Here is a 22,757-nt window from a genome sequence, read left to right as displayed (position 1 = left end):
TAAGCCTCCCGGTCTTCTAGAAGAATTTGCTAACTATATATTGTTTTTTTTCGCTCTACACATAACCATGGAATGTAAGGTACTATTTTAGGCAACGTAATAGAATTTTACGCCCTATGATTTTTTTTTATTTTATGTGTTGCATCATCATAATGTAATGTATACTTATTATACAACGTTTCATTATCAACAAATAAAGTGTGATTTCTTGATATGAATATTTTACAATACCAAATACTAATAGGGTATTAGATTAAGATTGCGCCAACGAATGGCAGAGCTTTCATCGTGAACAGCCCTTATAAGAGCAGCTAGCTATGTCTGCCGTCAAGCAGTAGAGTTTATAGTCACTGTTGTGTTCCGGTTTGAAAAACATTATAGCCAGTGTAACTACTGGACATAATGAGACCTAACATCTCATGTCTCAGGATGGCGAGCGCAGTGAAATATCAAACAATACTTTGTAATTCAAGACGTTGGATAGTGTTTCTATTGTTTATGGGCGATCGTGTCGCTTACCATCAGGCGAACGGCTAGGTCGTCTCGTCATTCAAAGCAATAAAAAATAGAGTTAGACAAATATAATACATTATATTCAAATATCATTATATTCGATGGGGGAGGCCTACGCCGAGGGGGCGACTACTACGTGAAGGTGTAACAATAATGTAAAGTATATTAAGTCCTATGAAATGTATTTAAGTAGTAGAAATAAAGGCTTATTTATTTATTTATTTATTTATTTATTTATTATTATATTCAAATAAAACTACTCTTATATTTCAACAATAAATTATATTAAATCACATTCAAATCTTAACAAACGTATGGTGTATTTTTATTATTTTACATGTTTTTTGTTCTGGTTTATTTAAGTGATGTCACATGACTAGAAAATCGGTATACAAAGAAATATAACACCTATTCGTCTATAAGTACACTTTTAGCACCATTTATTAATATTAACTAAAATATAATGTGTTGTATCTTCAAAGATGGGTTCATTTTCACAAGACACGATTGCGGCAAAATTAAACATATTTTATAGTTAACTTATTTTAATGTTTACTCAAACTAAAAATTATATTCTTTGAGCAATAAATACTGCTATGCATATTTTTATCATAATTCAGTGGTCATAAATAAATCTTCAAGTTTGATGAATTGAAGTCCTTATTGCAAACATAATACTGTCAACATTTATTCACAAAACAATATAGCTAATTTCATGAAAAAACACATTTTAGATAATTCACTTGGTTTCTTCGTCAACTGGAAATCGCTTATTGCCATAAGAATCACTTAAAACTACTACACAAATACCACTCAATTGGAATTTCAAATAATTATTCTGATTGCGTCATAATTTCTATCACAAGATTTCTTTGATTAAACCTTGTCACTATAATCTCTCGTCGGAACTCTTCCTTATAACCAACGGCTTCAACCTTCCCCGAAGTTTAACAAGTCGTTTGCTCACTTTACCTGTTGAGGTCGGATTCCTCAAATCAGGCATGGACTTGCTCTCATGAACCTGCTGTTCAGATTTCGTAGCACCGTAATACCTGGGCATACTAAAATCGTTCTCTTGGAACATCATAGCGGTTTTCTCTTTAATACTTTGAAGGCTCGTTTCGCCTTTATATTCTTTTATTGTAGGACTATCAGTGAAAAATTTAGGCAAGTTACTGCTTTTTATTATCGGCGTGTCTGGTAGTTGACTTAGTTTCAATTCGTCATTCATCGACATGACACCTACCATCGATTTGCTCTTTACAAGTGGCGGTTTCTCTGGCAGCAAATGTTCTGGAATGTTTAGGAATGACGCACTCCTATGCGGCACTCTTGCTAATACTTTATTGATTTTCGTAGGATCGATGCTCTTCAAACTCTCTACTCTACCAATCTGCTTCAACTTGCTGCCACTGTCAACTCTTTCTAAAGTCCTTGCGCTGTTGCTTCGCGGTATATTCCCTTTCTGTCTTAAGATTCCTTTAACGCTCTCCACTCTTGGCAGAGTGAGGGTTGAAGGCAACGCCATCGCCGACACTGGGTCATACTTGTAAATAGGGCTGGGCGTTGTTATCTTAGATTCATCTTTGATTGTAACAGTGCTTGGTTTTATGACATCTTGTTTCATAACAGATACGTTCATTGTAAGTCCTTCCTCGGTGTCCTGGCTTCGTCTGTCACTTTCTTCTTCTTCGTCAATCTTGAACATGTCGTGGTTAGCCAGTAATTCATCTTTAAACATGATTTCAAAGTCAGTGACTGGTGAGTTCACTTCGTCTTCGAAGTAAACTTTGGTCCTATTTGGTTTGTCTGATAAGTAGTCAGGTTCGGACTTTGTTTCCAACTCGTCTAGAGAATCTTTGCTACCTTTCGACTTTAGTTCGTGTTCGTCTCTGAATATCAGCGATCTCGAGAACACCTGTGAATACATAAATAATTTCTTAATATTTATTCGTTATATATTTTTATCAAATGAATAGTTAACATCCGCTCCTCTGACTATCATATCTGATAAGTGGTAACACATAAAATAAATGTTATTATTCACAACCAATCCTGATACGCGTGAGGTGAGTTTTTTGTTGCTTCCTAGATTTTTGACTCATCAATTATATTACCATCAGTCATTTTCGTTGCTGAGTTTAACTCCGCCTAGGACTGAGGCGTTTGACAAAACGTTTTGTGCTCTATTGCTAATTTGATACTAGTCAGTTTTGTATGTTTTATCGGCTCAGCATCGTGAATGAAGAATCTTTGTGGGTTGCCTATGTTCCTATGGCTGAGCATGATGATGATTAGTATATACAGAAAAATATACACATCATAATATAAGAAAAGATGTACCTCGTATAGCTTGTCGGCATGCAGCGGCATCTCATTGGTCTCACGACCGATTTCGCGCGGCGGCAGATGGTTATTGTTGACTGGTTGCGCGGTGACTGCCGCCACGCTGTCCACGCTCGCGCCCATGTTCGCATATCCGTTCGTGTACACAGCATCCTCGTCTAATCTGTAACCAAGAACACGTATAGATTTATTGGACAGGCTTCTGAAAATTTGTCTCTTTCAATTTGAAACCAAAGCTTAGAATATGTCTTGAATATAAGGTCTTGGGTAGGTATTATCACTTTGTGTATTTCAATCAAAAAAACAGTTTGCGAGTTGATAGATGAATATTAAAGGTGCGAACGTTACATTTAATTTATCACCATAATGAGCGATATAATACCGCGCCAAGCATTGTAAGGTCTTGGGCTGTAATTATATTTGGTATTGCCTCTATAAACGCGTGCCTCTTAAATTTAGGCGAATGACTTGCTTTACTATAAACAAATAATGAAAATACGAACAAGAATAGAAAAAGCATAAGATTTGATAATTTTCATAAAAAAAATTTGTTAAGCAATAATTTGTCTAAGCAAGTGTCTCCATCGAGTATAAATCATGTCTAATACATACTCACAACCTCATAACATGAATATAATTATTGTGAAATATGACGATATTGATAAATAGTGCCAGTAGAGCGGCACGTGAACTGTAAATCATCGCATTACAAGAGTAATTGTTCGACACGTATCATGTCGCATTTCAAACATTTGCTGATGCGCATCCGAGCTCCAAGCGTCAAGGCCGAGCGTTCCTTATTGTTTCTTATATCTTACATCTGTTCCCACGATATGTAAATAATGTTTATAATATTGTTACTATGACGTATATCGTAATTAAAAATATATATTAATACTACCTTTTGCTCGCGGCTTCGCCCGCATGAAGGAGATTTCCGGGATACATTATTTTTTCGACTTACTTGATATGCATCGTTATTTTATGACCAAATTGCACAAAATCATTAAAAATTGTAGCTTATATGTTATTCTGATATATAGCCAATATTAAAGTAAAGTTTCGTCCAAATCCGTTCTGTAGTTTTTTCGTGAAAGAGGAACAAACATACATATCTACATCCAAAAATCCATCCTCACAAACTTTCGAATTTATAATATTAGTATGATTTACCTGTTATTTTGTTATAGTGTAAGTCTTAAAAATACTTATTATTATACTTCAATCTTGAACTAATTACACCCACAAATAACATTGCAATTGAGCTATGAATCTCGACATTTCGGCACCAATTCTCACACCGTAAAATAAAACGACAAGGAAGAAAGCTTAGCGTACCGGTCTGTTACCTTGCTGAGGTCTCGGGTTCGATCCCAGAAACGGGTTTAATAACAGCTCGACAGACAGATTTCTTGCTGTCAATTATAGAATTGTCCCAGATAAATAGTAAAAGGCTTGCTCTCTATATCATGAGACCTTATACATCTGGTGAAATGACGGTGTGTTATATTTCTATCTACCCCTATAAAAAGGAAGACGTGGTACTGAATATGTACACCCTGTGTGCACTATAGCAGACTTAGCCTGACTAGTTAATGAAAATAATGACCACTGCACACAATTGTCGCGTCAAAACTGTCCGTCATCATGATGGTAACCTCGTGCAAGTGCGATTAGCATGTCTATTACAATCTTCATACTGCCTTTTATACTGAGAATATAGCACGGTATTTATAGGTGGTCAATATATAGCCAGGCTAGGTAAATAAAACGCTCATGCAGTAAAATATGGGACTAATTTATTGTACTGACTTACTGACAAGGTTAGCTTTAAAATGAAAAAGAAAATGTGGCGCTCCCAAAGCAAATTTTTTTTTTTTTTAAGAAATATAAATAAACTCAGTCACAATGTATTTTGGCCAGGATTGGGTTTTTATCTGAATAGTTTTTGTTCGCGGCTACGCCCGCAATAAAGTCCCCTCATATTAGTTTTTCTATAGTGTACAGACATCGGGCAGTTACAATTGTTTTAAATGTAAAGATCATTGATTGCTGGTCAAATTATATTTTGAATAAAATTGTTGCCGAAATTTGGACTCAAATACTTGATTCATAAGTAAACACAAAGATACATACAGCTAATCTTATAGTTGGGCCGCTCTTAACTATTTTGAAGTTAGGCACGAAACGTGCTCCTTACAAATCGCTCGCTAGTCCCTTTGAAACAACAACTTCATTGCTACTGCGGACCATGACGGGCATTTCAGAACTTAACCAATATGTAGAAATACGACTTACTTGTAAGTTGCTATCTTCTTATCGAAACAGAATTTCTCCTCGCAGCATGTCCAGTACATGGTCTCCAGGCAGCTGGGAACGAAAAATAAACAATTTTAATTAAAAATATACTTATGGTAACTATGTCTTAAGCCAAGATGCCCTGCATCAGCTGGAACTATTGAGCCGATTCTGATAATTCATTCATTAAGTATAGAAGAGAGTCGTAAACATTGTTTTTAATCAAGGGAACGGACTTGAATCTTGCGAAGCCCAGAGCAGGAGCTGGACCAATATTAAAAAACAGGCCACGTGCAAGAAGACAGCAGGACCAGGAGTACCAGGAGTACCAACATTGCATTTTTTTCTTTCATAGCCTTAATTTATTTGTTACGATTTCCCAAAGAAAACACACACACATACACTTAAGCCTCTTATCCCCAAAGAGGTTGTAAGATGCGCAACTGTTGCACCTACTTTCCGCCGTGTGTAATGTATTTCCATCCCATGATATGATAGGGGGCAAGCCATATCAGGCACAAATTCCAGACTCCGGGCTGATACTGAGTAGAAAAACCCAACATCACTTTGCAAAGGCACAAATACAAAAATATAGAGGTCTATAAAAGTCGTCCGCTTAAGTTATTTTTCCATTTGCATTCTTTGAATACGGAATACTAAAAGAGGAATCATTGCGTTTTTATCTGTGTCACGTAGCTAAGTGGAGAAAAATATTTAAGATATTTTCTCATTGACCAATGCGTCATTTATCGTCGTCATTCGTCATTAACGTCATTCAGTATGACTCCACTTATACGAGTTACTGTGTAATGTGGATTTTTTTCTCTAAGACTCAGACCTTTAATATTACAACTAATTGTATAGTGTCAAGGTTGTATTTTTGAAGAGCTTGGCAGAAACATAAGTTTAGTCAATTTGGTGTACTAATTTACGTTTCATGCATAGCGACAAGCAAACTAACGACTCTAAACGGTCGTACACACACCACGAATTCTGCAGAAATTATAGTTATTTTGAAACAATATAAAAGACTGCAGCCTTCATACGGGACTGACTTCTTGAAAATCCGTAAACTATTTTTAATTCAATCTCTAACATTCGCGTATACCTAAGAAATCATTATGCTTAATATACCTATTTAAAAATCCACCATATTTCATTCAAGTACAACTTGGATATCAAATCCTGAACTTAATAAGTTTCACAGCCCGCGTATGTTGCAGCTTTTTGGGAAAAACTCTAATAACATAACAACAAAAAAATACAACCCCAAGCCAAAAACGTTACCTACGTTATGAATGAATTCAAAATGAATACGATCGTGATCATTAAAGTTATTAAAACTAAAAAATATCGATACATTGACATAGCATTTGCTAATCCCATTATAAACAGCCTTACCTAACTATAATACATATTACGGTATGTAGCTTTATACCTCTTGGACCGATTTTGTTCAGCTAAATAAATCATAATAATATACTTAAGTATTCTTATTCAAATTGATAACCGACACCGAATTGTGATTTATTTGAACATAACCAGAGAACGGCTTGTAATTCATTTAAACATTATTCCAGACATCGTACTAATGAATATTTATTTTACAAATCATAGCACTTACATAATATGGATTAATACAACTGAGTTGGGATGCGGAAACCCGTTGCAGTAATTAAATTAGACTCCAGTTCGATGTCTCGAGGTAAAAAAAAAACATAATAATAACAACAACAGCAATCACTATAAATAATGAACTATTAAACAAAACGAATTTGCAATATCTATTAACATCTAGATAAATATCTGAATATAATCTCTTGTCCAGATCAGTACGAATGTAAAAAAAATTGACAGAAAATATAATATGACTGTTTAGAAAATTATTTGAATTTGTTACCAATCTAAGAGGCTTATAAACTTTAATCTACTTTTAAAACTACCTACGGCTTAGCAAAAAATTTATTAGTTTTATCCCCTTACAAAAATAACTTTCCCTAACGAAAAAAACACGCCATGTCTTAATTTCAGTTGTATAGAGTTTAAAATAGATAATAACAAAAATAAAATCTAAATTTGTAACATTGTAATCGACAAAAATAACTAGCATGAATATCAATACTGTTTACTTACTCTCTTTATACTTAATAAAGATCTTACCTTCAGCACGCAGAGCTCTTTCAATAATATTCTAATAAACGAATCACACACACGACTCACGCGCATTGACGTAAAACCACAACGTAATACTGAACGTATGAAATGTCTTGTAAAGTCATAACTGAAATAACTTAATATACATAACAATATGTTATTATACGCAAAATACAATGACGTTTGAATTAATTTCAAATTAGGTAGAAAAATTCTAAGTATACAATGTTCAAAATTCATAAGTACACAGCGCGAATTTTTTAAACAAACCGTTCAAAACAGGAACATATAGCATGTCAATTTACTTATGCCGATTCAAGCTTGTCCATTATAGCTTTTAAATTCATTTGGTTATGTAGGAAATTTTAGTTAAAATCGATCCTATGACTTAACTTTCCAACTGTAGGTCAACTTTTCAGTTTAAAATTAAAGATTACATGGAAGATACCTATTCTTAAATTAACAACTACTTCATATGATAGGTGATAGATTTTTTATCGGTCTACTGTTTCTGTTTGCTGATCCATCGTATAACCTCTCCGAGTTATGTACTTCGCATATTAACACTTTGTTCAGTGGTGTTTGTTTATTGTCCTTTCGGTTTCTCATTTGTATGACTTTCATACAATTATATGATAATTAGGCATGTTATCCTGTCTAATGAGTATGAAAATTATTATTATTCCGTTTTCGATTATATCCATACCATCGTTGTCTGTAAGATTGCCTTGTGCGACCGCCATTTGTATTTTTTCTTGTTTTATTATTTTTATCCCTGGTGTACAATAAAGTTTCATAAATAAATATTTTTGAATGATATTTTTTTTACGATTATTTTCATATACTTTTTAGCCACGTTTCAGTGTTCAAAACCATGTCCAATTTTTTAATTTGTTTTTTAATACCATAAAAGACGAAACATTCAATATCTCTGTATTGAATTTAGCAGCAGTTATTCATAATTCCCAATTTTAGGCATCCACTTATATTACCGGATGACAAACCTCTACTTTTAACTACTATTAACGATTTTTTATTTATTTTGTAAAGTAACATAACTAAAAACTTACCTTGAAATCACAACGAATATACCACATTAATTTTAAATATACCGAAATTTAAATTCGAACTGACAGTCGACGAACACTCATGACTCGGTAGTCGACACTGCGCGCCGTCGAGTTTATCTCGACAGATGACTGACGCTATCGTAGTTTGGAAATTTTGCACAAAGTATATTGACCGGAGAAACATGAGTTAGGAAATGTTTGGGGACGCGTTTTTTTCTGTTTACTTTTGGCTTAGGCGTAGGAAGTTTAAACTTGGGCTGATAAATAAATTATAGTAAATGCAAATATTGGACTTTATCGAATGCCATTAATTTTCTAAATTAACTTATCTCACTACGTCTATAGCCCAGCGTTAAGACAATTTAAAAGCAGGTAGTAAGGGCGCTTGATTATGGCCAACTTGAAGTTAGACACGACACCATCCCCTACATCTGTTGTCAATCACCAGAAACAATGGCTTTGTCGCCGCGTGACTAACTTCAAGCCGATTATCTTTGATCAACTTTACTTAAATCTTTACGTGAACTACAATTCTAAAATGTAGGAGTTCCGGGACATCCTTCCCCACAGTATCAGATCGCTATCTCAGTGTATGGTGTTTGTTATTTATTTGAATGGATATGACGTGGATTATATCTCCACTTTAACATTAATAACCGTTTATTATTCGATAACTTCTTATCTGGCTACATAAAGTTTATCATTATCGGTTTAAGCCTCTATTTTGAGATCATTGAGCCTTCCACTACGACAGCAGAGGATGCGGGGGTCGAATGCTCTAGATATATACGATCTGCTTGATTAATATCATTCCAATATGATGCCACATAAATTAAATCATGTTGCTAGAAGGCGTTAGTACGCCTATGACGGTGCTAGTATAACGTCATTCAAGACTCAGAAAAATGATATTCTTTTTTTTATTTATTTTCTTAGGTTCACCAACGGTTTTTACATTATTACATTATGTTATATTATAGCTTAGAATAGTGTTAAACATAATGTGACACACCAACTTATAGGTAAACACAGCTTGCATTTAAATACATAGGCTTATAACTTTACTAATTGTTAAAAACCTTTACCGTTTTCGAATTTGGAATATTCGAAATTGAAACCAGGGCCACCCAGCCCACAGGTATACACGCCAACAGACAAAGGAAGCTAGCTGCAATTTTAAGTACCTTAATTAATTAATTCAAAACAATACTCACTACTGGCATGATTTACAGAGTGACAACAGCATTTTGTCTTCACATAGTGACCGCGACGGTGCGCAGGCGCAGGCTCATCGGTCGCACGGCGCGTCACTCACTGTCGCTGGCATTTCTGAAACATAAACGAACACTTATGTTAAATAGTAAAAATACGTATAATATTAACAACGAAATGTAAGTAACAGAATTTATTGAAAATGAACAAATTTTATTTTCTATTTCGGCAAAACTACTATGCGAGCCCGATGTGTTTTGAGATGGTGTGAGGGTGTATTTATTTATTTATATGGTTTGCAGTACGATGCATTTTATGATGCAAATCTCATGGTTTTTAACAAATAGAAGATTTTTTTCATTATTACTTATAAATTGTTATTTATCATAATAATTATAATTTATTGATAAATCATAATTTCTGACAGTGAAATTAATATAAAGATTATAGGTGAAGCAATGCAGCGTAACAAACCTACAGATTAAACCTAAAGTCGGCAATATTCTAGCGCGTTCAAGATTAATAGAATAAAAACATATTTCTTATTTCAGTTAATAGATTGTGTTAATTATGATCAGACGAGCGAGTTGCTTGTCACGACATCTATATTAAAACGTGTAGAACAAAGTTGTAGCCTTATTTAGGCATACTGCGCGCAAGGAGTGAAATTTGCCAATTTTTTTTAAAATAAACCAAAAAAATAAAATTTTGGTATAATGTTACATTTATGTTTAATTCAACGGTCGAACTTCAACCACTGCACGACCACTAGTTTATATAAAAATACGTTAACGAATTTATGAAATCCTTCACAACTATTTGCAATTCCCGCTGCAAACGTACATTAACAAAGACGTAGGATTTCCTGTAACAATAAATGTTTTCCGCAACACAATGGACATTAATTAAGACTTGACTAGAATCTTAAATTCCATCTATATAAATACTTTATAAATCGCGCTATGAAAAAACTATTTTTGAAATATACAACACGCGTTCACGGTCCATTGGCTAACATTAGCTAATATTATTATTTATTTACGTTATAATGGTAATTTTTAATTGGCATATATTCTTATTATTCATCTATATTATAAAATTAGTTATAGGTCTAAAGTAACGTTAATTACATTAAATAAATTCCACTAAGTCTTTACGTCTAAAAATGTTTATAACCGTAAATCGGCGTGTTATTGAATTAAAATTTTAGTTAAATATTTAGTGAAAGGACCCTATTCCATTTATAGGGTAAATCCGTCTGCAATTACAGGCGTTCTAATCGAAAAAACAGCTTTGATTGACGTATAGGTATTAGAGTTATCCCTTAATTACTTATACGGCTGTCAAAGATTACCTAGGATTAGATAGCCCGTAACAGCACAAAGACGGATTTGCTCTCTTATAGGTAACACCGCAGTGTATATTTCTGCCGCCCTGTAGCATTTTGTAGTCACTGTTCTGTTCCAGTTTGAAGGACATTGTAGACAGTGTAACTACTGGACATAATAAGACTTAACATCTCATGTCTCAGGATGGCGAGCGCAGTGGAATACCAAACCATACTTTGTAATTCAAGGTGTTGGATGGTGTTTCTTCTGTTTATGGGCAGTCGTATCGCTTACCGTCCGGTGAAAGGCAAGCTTGTCTCGTCATTCAAATCAATAAAAAAAGACTATATTTCATTTTAGTACCGATAATAGGTTGCAGGAAATGTGCATTAAAACAATAAATGAATCGAATATATCTCGAATTATAAACGGACCCACAAACCAAATTCTTGATATCTACATATAAGATAACTTGTCTTTTATCTAAATATTCTATGTAAAGTAAAATAGGCTGATTATAATTCTACGACTTTAGGCGGTAAACAAACTTCGCATACAATATGTTTAAATGTAAACACGCATATCAAAATGAATTAATCACAATAGATAAAGAGGTATTGTTACATTTCTCTAGCATGTTTGTTCGCATTATCTTTGTGGATGTAGATAAAACTTGATTAACGACATCGTGCCGTGATTTTATACTTTAATGTATTATTCTGTCTACTTTTATTAATAAAATAATATCAGCTCTGTATTATACTTTTCCACTGCTGGGCACGGGCCTCCTCTACTACTGAGAGGAATTAGGCCTAAGTCCCCGCTAGCCTAGTGCGGATTGGCAGACTTAACATAACCCCAAAATTTCTATATAGAATTTCTCAGGTATGCAGGTTGTCTCACGATGTTTTCCTTCACCGTTAAAGCAAGAGATAATACCCAAAGAGTAAGAAAAATGAGTATAGTTATTGTTATATTTACTATTTTAGATATAATTTATACATTAGTGAAATAAATTTATACCTAGAAATTATTAAACAAGTATTTAGACAATGTTTTTCAAAATCATGCGCTACCTAACTCTAAAATTAATTTAGATATAGTCATAATAAAATCTAGTTTTCCCTGTGATCCTGAGTCACAATCAAGTTACATAAGTAATAAAACGCAACCTTGGTTATAAAATAAAATGAATTATGGACACAATAAAACGCTCATTAGTACGACAAATGTGGGGCAAGACCTTTGCGTATGTAACACCATTGTATGCAGATAGCGGCATTTGTACCGTCCTAGATTCGATTCCATCTCGTAAAGGACAAGGGCAACGACCTAATCAAACTGTACATCTAAATATAAGTTTACATTAGCAAGTTCTTGTAGCAATATATTGCGCAAGAATTTCCAGATGTGTTAGCGGCAATATTCCAATAATTCTATACGCATTCGACTTGCCGCAAGTCTTACAAGCTGCAACATTTACAAAGGTAGGTGACTCGTGATATCGAGCCGTGAATCGTGATAGTTTATACGGTAAAAATTACTTGCGAAAGCAAACTTCTACAAGTTTTCTTACTTATCTAAACCTTATTTATGTTACCAGACTCTAAGGAAGTGCCTAGTCTTAGTTGTAGTAAACTTATACCTAGAAATTTAAGTTAGAATTGTATTGCTTATTAGTCTTATAGTACTAAATTGTAATTTACTGCTAAGAACCTGGTTCTTACAAAAGGAAAATAATAATCTAAACCTTTCAGAAATGAAATAATGCATGTCTAGCGGTATATAACCATATCTGTACCTTAAGGAGGTCGAGCTTTTTTATTAGCAATATTATTATTTAATCTCGTTTTTTTCCTTCCAAATCATATTTGAAGTCTTTTAATACACAAAGAAAATTAATACATTATCCAACGAGAAAATCAGTTCTGGGACTCCTCAAATAATGTAACAGCCACTTAACAATGACACAACACTCAAAGGCTTAGTTGAGTGTACATCAAATGAAAGACACAGGTATCTGTTAATTGGAAATACCTTTAATTAATAATAAATTTATATTTAATTTATATATTACTCTACAATTCGAAACCTTGTCTAATTCGAATTATCAGACTTACCTCGAACAACCAATTGTTGATGCAAATGGATGTGATCAGCTCGCACTTCGCGCGTCGACTGATAACCGTCTAGATAAGCCAACACTCTATCTGATAATGTCATGTTAGTTAAATCTGAGATTAATGGCCGCGTATAACCTTACTTTTGATCGATTCCGTCATATCGACGACTTAACGAAAGGTTGAGATCGATTGGGATCAAAGCATCTGTCATATACCTATATATTAAGGTTATATAAATATAAAGGCTTTTTTTTAACAAGGGGAAATCCGTTCACGGATTTCAGCCGGAAGTGTAGCAAACTGAAATGGAGATGGACACTTCGCTAATTGCTAATTAGTATACCATCAGATCTGTGATCAGGCATAATGAGGTATACCGGCAAGCAGTGAATGATGCTTCCCTAGTACGGAAAAGAATGGCGTGATCATATCCAGCAGTGGTTTTTGTGGTAACGGACCCCACAGTCAACACTGCGAGAAACTTGCGAGTGGGATACTGAAATCTCCTGGCTTAGTGACTGCAGGTTCCTGGAGGAAAGTTGGGAGGGGATATCTAGGAAAGGAAGTGTGGGGAAACCCTCTTAGGATGGGGGAAGAGAGGCCAGAAAATGTCCGCGAGGCCTTTAAGGCCTTAATATGAATTGGCAACCATGAGGTATACACACTTAATTGTGTGCCTAGCAGCCTAGGGCCGCGACAAATGATAAGGGAGATTTGGATCCCGTAATCGGACTCCAATCTCACGTAATACAAATAAATACATGTTTAATTTTCAATTAAAAGACTAGTAAACAGATATTTTAAAATAAACATCAGTGATACTCCGCCTAAGTGGAAGTTCAGATATTTTTAAAGAGATAAATTATATAAATGTCAACATGTCAAATGCGAATTAAAGTGTAAATAAAACGTGATTGAGTGATAAATCATATTGTTGATTCATTTAATCATACGATAGTATACATGTTAAAGTCTATGTAAATTATCGTTGTTAATATTTCGGTTATTTAAAAATTTACTGCTTTGGTGGCGTAGTTGTAATTGTACACTATTCGACTACTGCACTGAGGTCCTGGGTTCGAATCCCGGCCAAAATAATTGTGACTTGGTTTTTCCATCTTAATAACATTGCTCAGTCGCAGCTGGTAATGAGAAAGTCGCCAGTGTGATACCAAAAGAACGTAAATCCGTTGGTCCTGCGCGTGATCCCTCTCCGGTCATGTCGGATTGCCGTCTCACCAGACTATGAGAGTGCAGGAACAGAGAGTGCGCGTGTGTATTGTGAGCACACTTGTGCACTATAATATCTCCTGCGTACCTGGCTGATCTCCGTTGAGATTGGCCGCTGTGGCCGAAAATTCGGCTAGGATGATTCGTTCATTTAAAAAAAAATTATGTGAACTGTATTCCGAAATTTACTATCAAGCGAGGGAAGCTGAAGAAAAAACTAGTATTAAACTAAGGAATTCATATGAAGGTAACATTAAGGTTAAACAGGAATAAATATGATGACCACAATACTGCAAAAATATTATATATGAATACAAGTTTTATGATTCACGTGTATTACTTACAATCATGCAATTACAACGAAAGACGGGTTTTCCTCCTGTGTTGTGAATAATTGGTTTTATTTATTATGTAGACGTATCCGGGCGTAAAGCACAAAGCATCTGGTTAGTACAATAAATTAAATAATAAACTTGACATTGGCGAAAACCACCGATGAATCATATAAAAAATAATATAAAGAAGAAGAAATAATAATACTTTTATTATAAACTAAGCAATCAAAATTCTCGGATTTATTGCAAGAACCAATCAAAATGTCATTTGTAAGTTCGTTAAATTCATTTTATTCTGATTGGTCCATTTTACGATTTAATTCAAAAGAAAGGATTGGTTTTATTAATTGTAAAGTTATATTTGAAAACTGTCGATCACTTAGACTCCCTTTAATGTGGACAGAACTATATGTTCCCATTTATCGATCGGTTCCGAAACCGCGACTTTTCGGCGTACATTTCGCAGTAAATATTTATTAAAAACAAAAAATAATCATGAAATAATTATGTATTAAAAATATTGTTATTACCAATCATAAAAAAGCACTCAATTTCATATAAGCTAGCAGTTAAAACAATACGAATGATAAACCTACATGTCATTTTAATTTACTGGAATCGATCAATGAAAAGTTCCTTGAAGTGAAACAGCGATTTAAAAAAATACCACGGCCGGTCATCGACTCACGACCAAAGGAAGTGAAGCCAGCGCCTGCGCATGACACACGCGTATAAAATATTATTTTTATGTTTCATTGTTTATTATTCGCCTAGTGGTAAAGTTGGACACAGTCAAGGAGGAACGAGATTCGATCCTTGTACAAACATAATATTTTTTGCAGATATCGGCTCTGAGGAACTTGGTTAAATTCCCAGGTCTAATTGCGAAAAAAATGTCTTGAAAATATTCTAGTAATGATCCACGAAATAAGTTAACACAGAAAAACCGCAATAGTAATACTTTATACGAATAGGAATAGTAGTACTTTATATTACTGATGATTAATAGAAAACTTAATTCTATCTTTGGTTAAAGAACTTAAAGGAATGCGTCAATATATGATCACTAAGTCATAAATGATTCACCAGCATCCGGGCATTAATCAAGAAAGATTAGAGAACTTATCAGTTTTTTTATTTTTCGTTTGATATCTTTTGGTGGTGAACGACAAATAAAAGTCAACAAAACTGACGATGTACAGCTTGTTTGATTATTTCAGTTTTGTTACCAGTAATTTCACAACGATTATAAAGATGACTGTCAAATGTCAATATTATTTTGACAAGTTGTACTGCACTTAATAATAAACCCATTTATTTTTATACATTCATAATATTCTTATTCTGAATTTATGTATAGTGTTTTTCGATTATTTTGTAATGCCATTGCTTTATTTACCGCTCAAAAGTCATAGATAATATTAGGCCCGTAAAAATTTACCGTAACTTTTCCTACTTTCAACTTTGACATTAGCAAAGTCATTGTCTGCCAACAAAGGAACCACAATCGAAATATTGAATTGAATTGAAACCCATTTATTCTGAACTATTTATTAGGACTTAAAATGATAGAACCTAGTGGAAACTGTTAGAGGCCTATGCCAAAAGGCCCGCAAATCTTCGGGACATTTTATTGTAGATGCAATTTTATGTGCTGCATTGCATACAGACATATATTCAATACTTCCAAACAAATAGATGTGTTTTTGTTATTATTTAATTTAATGTTTTTGGTATACGAATGTGATTATGGGAAATCACATTCGTATACCAATTAATGTCGTGGCGTGGTGGACCACACATCAACGTTTATACATTTTTGATGAAATCGTATGATTCAGATTAAAATATGATTTCATCGAAATATCTTATCTTATTAATATTGCAGGTAAATGGAAATATTTAGACAGTTGTTAAAGGTAAACGCAAAAACCACTCAACACATTTAAATGTAACTGGGCACACGAATGGACTATGTCCTGCCCTGAATTAATGAAGACTTTTTATCCCTGAAAAGTACCCAGTTTTATCCGAAGTCGGCAGTCAAATAATCTACAAGCAACAGACCATGTCCTGTCCTGAATTAACGTTGACTATTAATCCGGAAAATGTACGCAGTGGTATCCGTAGTCGGGTTTTCAATGAACATACAAGCTACATACTCTAACTAACAGGTTATGTTTGACCGGATATAAGTTAATTGACGGTTAACACGAACATGGTGAAACAGTTCTATAGGAATGCTCTTCGTTATGCAGTATCCGCAGCCGAGTAAAAGTGAGTACATCGCGTATTTCTGCATTTACGAACTAGTAATTTATTTTTTATCACTTCATGTACGAATATACCCTGGCGGACTTAATGCTATAGGCATTCGTTTATTAGTTGGTGGTAGATATGTTAAAAGTAACTGAAACACGGTATTAAAGTCAATTTAATAGTTATATTTACCGAGTTTATGTCCCGGAAAATTAGATTTAAATTGTATTTGCTCTGAGTCGCATATTCTTTTATAAGTAGAGAATTAATAATACAGTGATTATTGATATAAAGGCATTCAGTCACCCAGTTTCTTCATTATTAGACAGTAAGTTACTGCTACTTTTGCCTAGCTTACGACATTTGTGTTGTGCTAACACTTATGGCTTTTACTTTAGCGATTACTTTTATACATCATCTGAGCTGATGAACGCTACTGTTATCAGGATCCTTATTCTCTATGGCACACGTTATAACAGTACGTAACAAGTACGTAACGCATGGCATCGCGTTTAAAACAATATTGGCATACAGAATACCATTCCATGCTAATTTCACAAAGATAACATAGCCATGTTACGAGTTTACACTGTCATAGCGAATAGGGTCCCAGCAGTGACGTTCACCATCCCGCAAGCAGCCTGCTCGTCTCGTCGTTCAATCGTATAATATATTTAGCGTCTTCATTAAGAGTTATTTTGCTTTAAGAGGAAGTAATACGTTTACTTATAATTAAGGACAGCGTATTTTGTGGTTGCAGGCTATGAAACGTGTCGCGCATGCGTGTTTACCACAACTGGATATATTGGTAGTTAAATAACAGTTTAATTGTTATGCATCATAATTATAGTTTACCTTGATCGATATTTACGGGAACATTGTAATATTGTGTTATTGAATACGTATGTACTATATTGAGTGTTAATATGTATTAAATTAAAATGATATGAGAGCAAGTAAAAATCACATTTATGTATAACAATTTCAAGTCATATCAGACTCCTGTGGTAGGTAACTTTTTGGTAAATTTATTTTGATTTTGAGGAATTGCTATTTGCTAGGAATTCCGAGTTTATATTATACGAATGAAATTAAATATATAAGCTATACAACATCGAACACAAAAATAATAATTAGAATCCGACCACAGGGGAAAAAATAATTGCACAACAAAATAAAAAAATAACCGCGAATAGATAATAGACCTCCGAAACCGCCTTTATAGTCGATTAAAAATAAGTTTATGTCAAATTTATGTGATCTTTAGAAAATACGTAAAATAACATTCTAAACCAGCTCCTAGTTTTTGTTAAATCCCAAAAACTAAATATGAAAAAAGTAGTATGACATCATTTATGATTATCCTTGTATATCACGGAAGTCGTTTACATCAGCAAAGCTATACAAAAAACATTTTAAAAAATGCTTTAGAATTTTTGGGGAAATATGTGAACTTTTTGAGTTTGTGTATACAAGTTGTTGTTTTGCATCTTCGCCATATTTAATCATATGGAGGCTAATTCTAAATCATCGTAAAATTATTTAATTAAATATTCGGATTCCTGTTTAAGGTAGGACTTACATTGCATTATTAGATGATTATGTGTCTTCATTACAATGGACTCTTCAAACATGGCGGGGATGCAAAACGTCTTGTATATGAAAATTCTTTTCCAGTACAATTTAAATCAGTTATAACGACGCATCGGTTAAAACGACTAAAAATCAAGGTTACGACAAACACATAATATATAAAAGACAATTTGCAACTACTGTCGAAACTTGCTTCCAGATTAGGTCTCATAAATTTCATAACTGGTATTCACTGTACTTATAACATCAACCCTGTTTTATATACTGTCCCATTGCTGGGCACGGGCCTTTTCTCCTACTGAGAGGGATTAGGCCTTAGTCCACCACGCTGGCCTAGTGCAGATTGGTAGACTTCATACACCCTCAAAATTCCTATAGAGAACTTCTCAGGTATGCAGGTTTCTTCACGTTTTCCTTCACCGTTAAAGCAAGCGATAATTCACAAAGCATTTAACTGTACTTAAGTGCTTAATATTTGTCTTTAACCTTGCTACTTCGCCATTAATTCCGCAGATTGCAAGATAGATATTTTAGCGATGATTTTTGTTGCCAATAACATTTCGCTATAAGCTATGAATGCCTTGAAGTACTATTTTCTTCATGCGAGGCTAATTACACTAACTCTACTCATAAACGTAGTAAGTATAAATAGGATATAATTTATCTTGCTTTCTCTGACCTAAAATGTCTTTCCACAAAGCGAAACTCATTCCGCGCGCGATACGTTCATTAGTAATGTTAATAGCTTGTGACTTGTGATAGTTTTTGTTCTAAGATCTATTATAATAGGGTTATGGGACTTTTTTGCCATGAGACACCCAATATGTATAAGGCATAATATTTTACTTTACATAGGTGCTTTGGTGAGCACAAATGAAATTCCAACATGGGTAATCCACGGTCCACGTACTCTAGTCCTTGCGACATTTGGTTAAAAAAAATTTTACTCGTATCCGCAAGACGTGGGCCTATTTTATGGGAAAATTTTACTAAACCTAATTATGTATCTATTTAATCAAGTATGATCGTTTCTGACTGAAGATAGAATTGCTTTCGCGTCATTTGTAGAGGCACTGTACTTAAGCTGCCATCAGCGAAATTCGAAATTTATTTTCCATTGTTTTTACATGTTTTTGCATTCAATATGTTCTAAGAAGCCACTTTACCGCTGGCTCACCGTTACAAGGTTCTATGTTATTTACGTACAAATTGAATTATATATTTATCACATGATTCTAAGTCGTTATCACTGAATATTTCCAATAATCCCGAAAGATAAATAAAGAAGGAACGATGAATTATTGACCTTTATAATTTTTTTCAACATAAAAATTTTATTTAAATTTTGGATTAAATAAATAACATAGAACCTTGTGATAGTGAGAAAGTTATATGTACACACGTTCGTCCCTATAACGGGATGGATAGTATAAGCAAGAAGTCTGTTTTGCCACTAACCACGTCTAATGTCCACCAGTCTGTTCCAACCCTTGGACATTGGCCTGAGTATATTATTTTAATGGATTCAAAGTCGAAATATGCCTAAATTGTATCAATTGTACATTTCGTTACCATCAAGACCTTTCAGCGTTGATTAAACTGATTGATAACACGTGGTCATTGAAAAATATCACATAAATATGACGACCATTCCAAAAATTCTCCATTACAAGTTCCGCAATGTAGTATTAATTTAATTCATTAGATAAAAGTGTTATGAGGAAAATATGAAGCTAAATATAATATATGAAAGAATTAACAGTAGAACTAGGTATGAAAATATAAATTGTACATTATTAAGAAACAGGTTTGGTAGCAGTCGTCATTTAAAATAATAATGATGATTCTAACATCTACACTTGTATTATAAACAACGTTTTGTTCGAATATTAAAAGGATTTTTTGAGACGTGACTTGACGTGACGATTTAATTAATCGATTCTACACGGGCTGTGATCTGAATAAGTTTAAAATTCTATCAGTCAATATACAAGCTTTTGCTTATTTGAGAGACAGCTGATTCTCATATTTGATTAAGCCTTAAGAATTAGCTTTGGATATTTATATAATAAAAAAGCGGCGATAGCCTAGTTGGTTGTGGAACGGACTGCCGAGACGAATGTCCGCAGGTTCAAATCCCAAGGGCACACACATCTGACTTTTCTAAAAATTGTGTGTGTATTCTTTGTGAATTATCGCTTGCTTTAACGGTGAAGGAAAACATCGTGAGGAAACCTGCATACCTGAGAAAATCTCTATTAGGAATTTTCGAGGGTTTGTGAAGTCTACCAACCCGCACTAGGCCAGTGCGGTGGACTAAGGCCTAATCGCTCTCAGTAGTAGAGGAGGCCCGTGCCCAACAGTGGGACAGTGTATAATAGGGGGCTGGTATTATTATTACTTATTTAATTGTCTCTTTAATTTTTGCGGCTTAGCATGTAAATAAAATTATACACTTACTACCTACCTATTAATTTCATCCTTATTGACCAGCAGTGGCGAAGGTCCATATAAGCTGATTCCTACCTTCCCTTTATGTAGAGTTTCTGTAGAATCTCATTATCATTGAAACGATTTGCAAGCCGCTTTTATGCATATTAGTACCTACACGTTGTGCCAGTTCCCTTTCAGAAAATTTCACCTTTCGCAACTGATCACCAGGAATCGAAATGAACTACTCTTACTTTTATTTCTTACTAGCTGACCCGCCAGATGTTGTCCCGTCTTAACTATGAATTTGCAGCGCGCATTCTGACAATCGCTGATAGTTATTTCAAACAATTGACAGTTATATAAAATTCATATTTTAGTTTTCTTAAATTTTCTAATTTTCCGCGCAAGTTTTTGAATTTTTCTTTCATAAGATACTTCTCCTGACAATAACAAACACAACAAAAAAAAAATAGTGAAATCGGATCAGCCGTTCACGCGTGATTGGTTAAGATTAGATTTTTAATACAGGCCAATCTAGTGGACATAGTACATACATCGGGGTAGTTAGAAGGAGGTTCTTGGGCTCTAGGCTCATGCTAAAAAAACCTTGCGTTTAGAACGGCCTCGCGTGGTGCAGGACTTTTCTCGGCATGCTTTATTTTTTTATGCTCCCGCGAAAATTCTTTCTACCCCAATGTACATAGAACTTAAAATCGTATATTGTGGATTCGATTTCCAGATACCTTATTATCATTCTCAGTATTACTGTGAACCAGATAGGCATAAACATGTAATTTCAGATAGTGCAGTATACTTTAATTTAGTTAACGTGTTTTCGGTGATTTAGGGGTGGAGGTGTGGCTTCAAGTTATTAGCTACATTACAAAGGTAAATGAAGGTTGAATCAATGGTGAGGTCAAACTAATAGCACAACAAAAATAATCATAAAAATGAACTTTTTACTTATGCTTATATACTTTAGGTATTAAAACCAATAAATCCGAATATTAATTGGAACCTGGGTGGAGGTGCTTAGTAACTAACAATATAGAGGGAGGTAATTAAAAATATGAACAATTGGGAAGGTAAATAAATTAAGTACTCATGAAATATCATATAATACCTATTAATATTTTATTTGTAGTATCTATAAACTAGATACAAGTTGTAGTACCTGAAGCAAGTGAAGCAAGAAACTTCGGCAGTTCTTAGAATGTTGGTAGCAAAGGTTACCCAAGGGAAGGCAGACGAGTACCCCTGCCGTTTTTTGTCTCCTCTAGGTTTATTATACCAACGCTCTTGTGAAACATAATTTGTAAAAACTTTTTCCTGTCACAATTCATCTAATTCATCTAATAAATTTAATTTGGTTTATAAACTCTTCCTTTTTGTTTGAATTCAATCCATAGGGTACTTATATATTTCAAAATTTAAGTACTTATAAAAAGAAACTATCTTCGGATAGTTACATTAACGATTTAATTTTTTAACCGTTGGCATAATTTGTGATTTTATACAAAATATTACCAACCTTAAAAACATGGATCCTCACAACACAACACAATAAATTCGAATATCGAACACTCGTATTAGCGTACGTTCACAGCACAGCACAACACAACCGTCTACACTGAGTGGGGTAGTGAAACTGACCGCGCAGGTGGACCGTTGGACAGCGGCGGCGCGCCGCGTACGCGCGCGTACCATAGATTATAAAATGGCGTACTATCCAATCCATAGTGATTCATTGATGGAGTGCAGGTGACCGGTGGCGCAATGCATAGCCGATAAGCGAGTGCATAGTTGGTCAGTCTTGCTTAATATATAATACTAGCTGGTAAATTCTTCGTATTAATTAATTTT

General features: G+C 34.1%; 1 protein-coding gene across 3 annotated transcripts; it reads right to left on the bottom strand.

Annotated features, from left to right (window-relative positions):
• Positions 1 to 775: 775 nt before the first annotated feature.
• On the bottom strand, positions 776 to 22,600 carry LOC115455933. 3 transcript variants are annotated; one of them, XM_030184743.2, is made up of 5 exons: positions 22,426 to 22,600; positions 9,596 to 9,710; positions 5,158 to 5,229; positions 2,857 to 3,022; positions 776 to 2,431 (listed from the first exon to the last, which is right to left on the bottom strand). In XM_030184743.2, exons 2-5 carry the CDS (start codon positions 9,625 to 9,627, stop codon positions 1,403 to 1,405), a joined length of 1,299 nt encoding a protein of 432 aa, XP_030040603.1. In that variant the 5' UTR covers positions 9,628 to 9,710; positions 22,426 to 22,600; the 3' UTR covers positions 776 to 1,402. The 3 variants fall into 3 exon arrangements, with proteins under 3 accessions (XP_030040603.1, XP_030040602.1, XP_030040604.1); XM_030184742.2 differs by lacking the exon at positions 22,426 to 22,600 and adding an exon at positions 13,042 to 13,177; XM_030184744.2 differs by lacking the exons at positions 9,596 to 9,710; positions 22,426 to 22,600 and adding an exon at positions 8,382 to 8,469.
• Positions 22,601 to 22,757: the final 157 nt, after the last annotated feature.

This window comes from Manduca sexta, chromosome 5 (assembly GCF_014839805.1).
Source record: "Manduca sexta isolate Smith_Timp_Sample1 chromosome 5, JHU_Msex_v1.0, whole genome shotgun sequence".
NCBI lineage: Eukaryota > Metazoa > Arthropoda > Insecta > Lepidoptera > Sphingidae > Manduca > Manduca sexta.
Note: the sequence above shows the minus strand (reverse complement) of the source record. Positions and strands in the feature narration are given on the sequence as shown.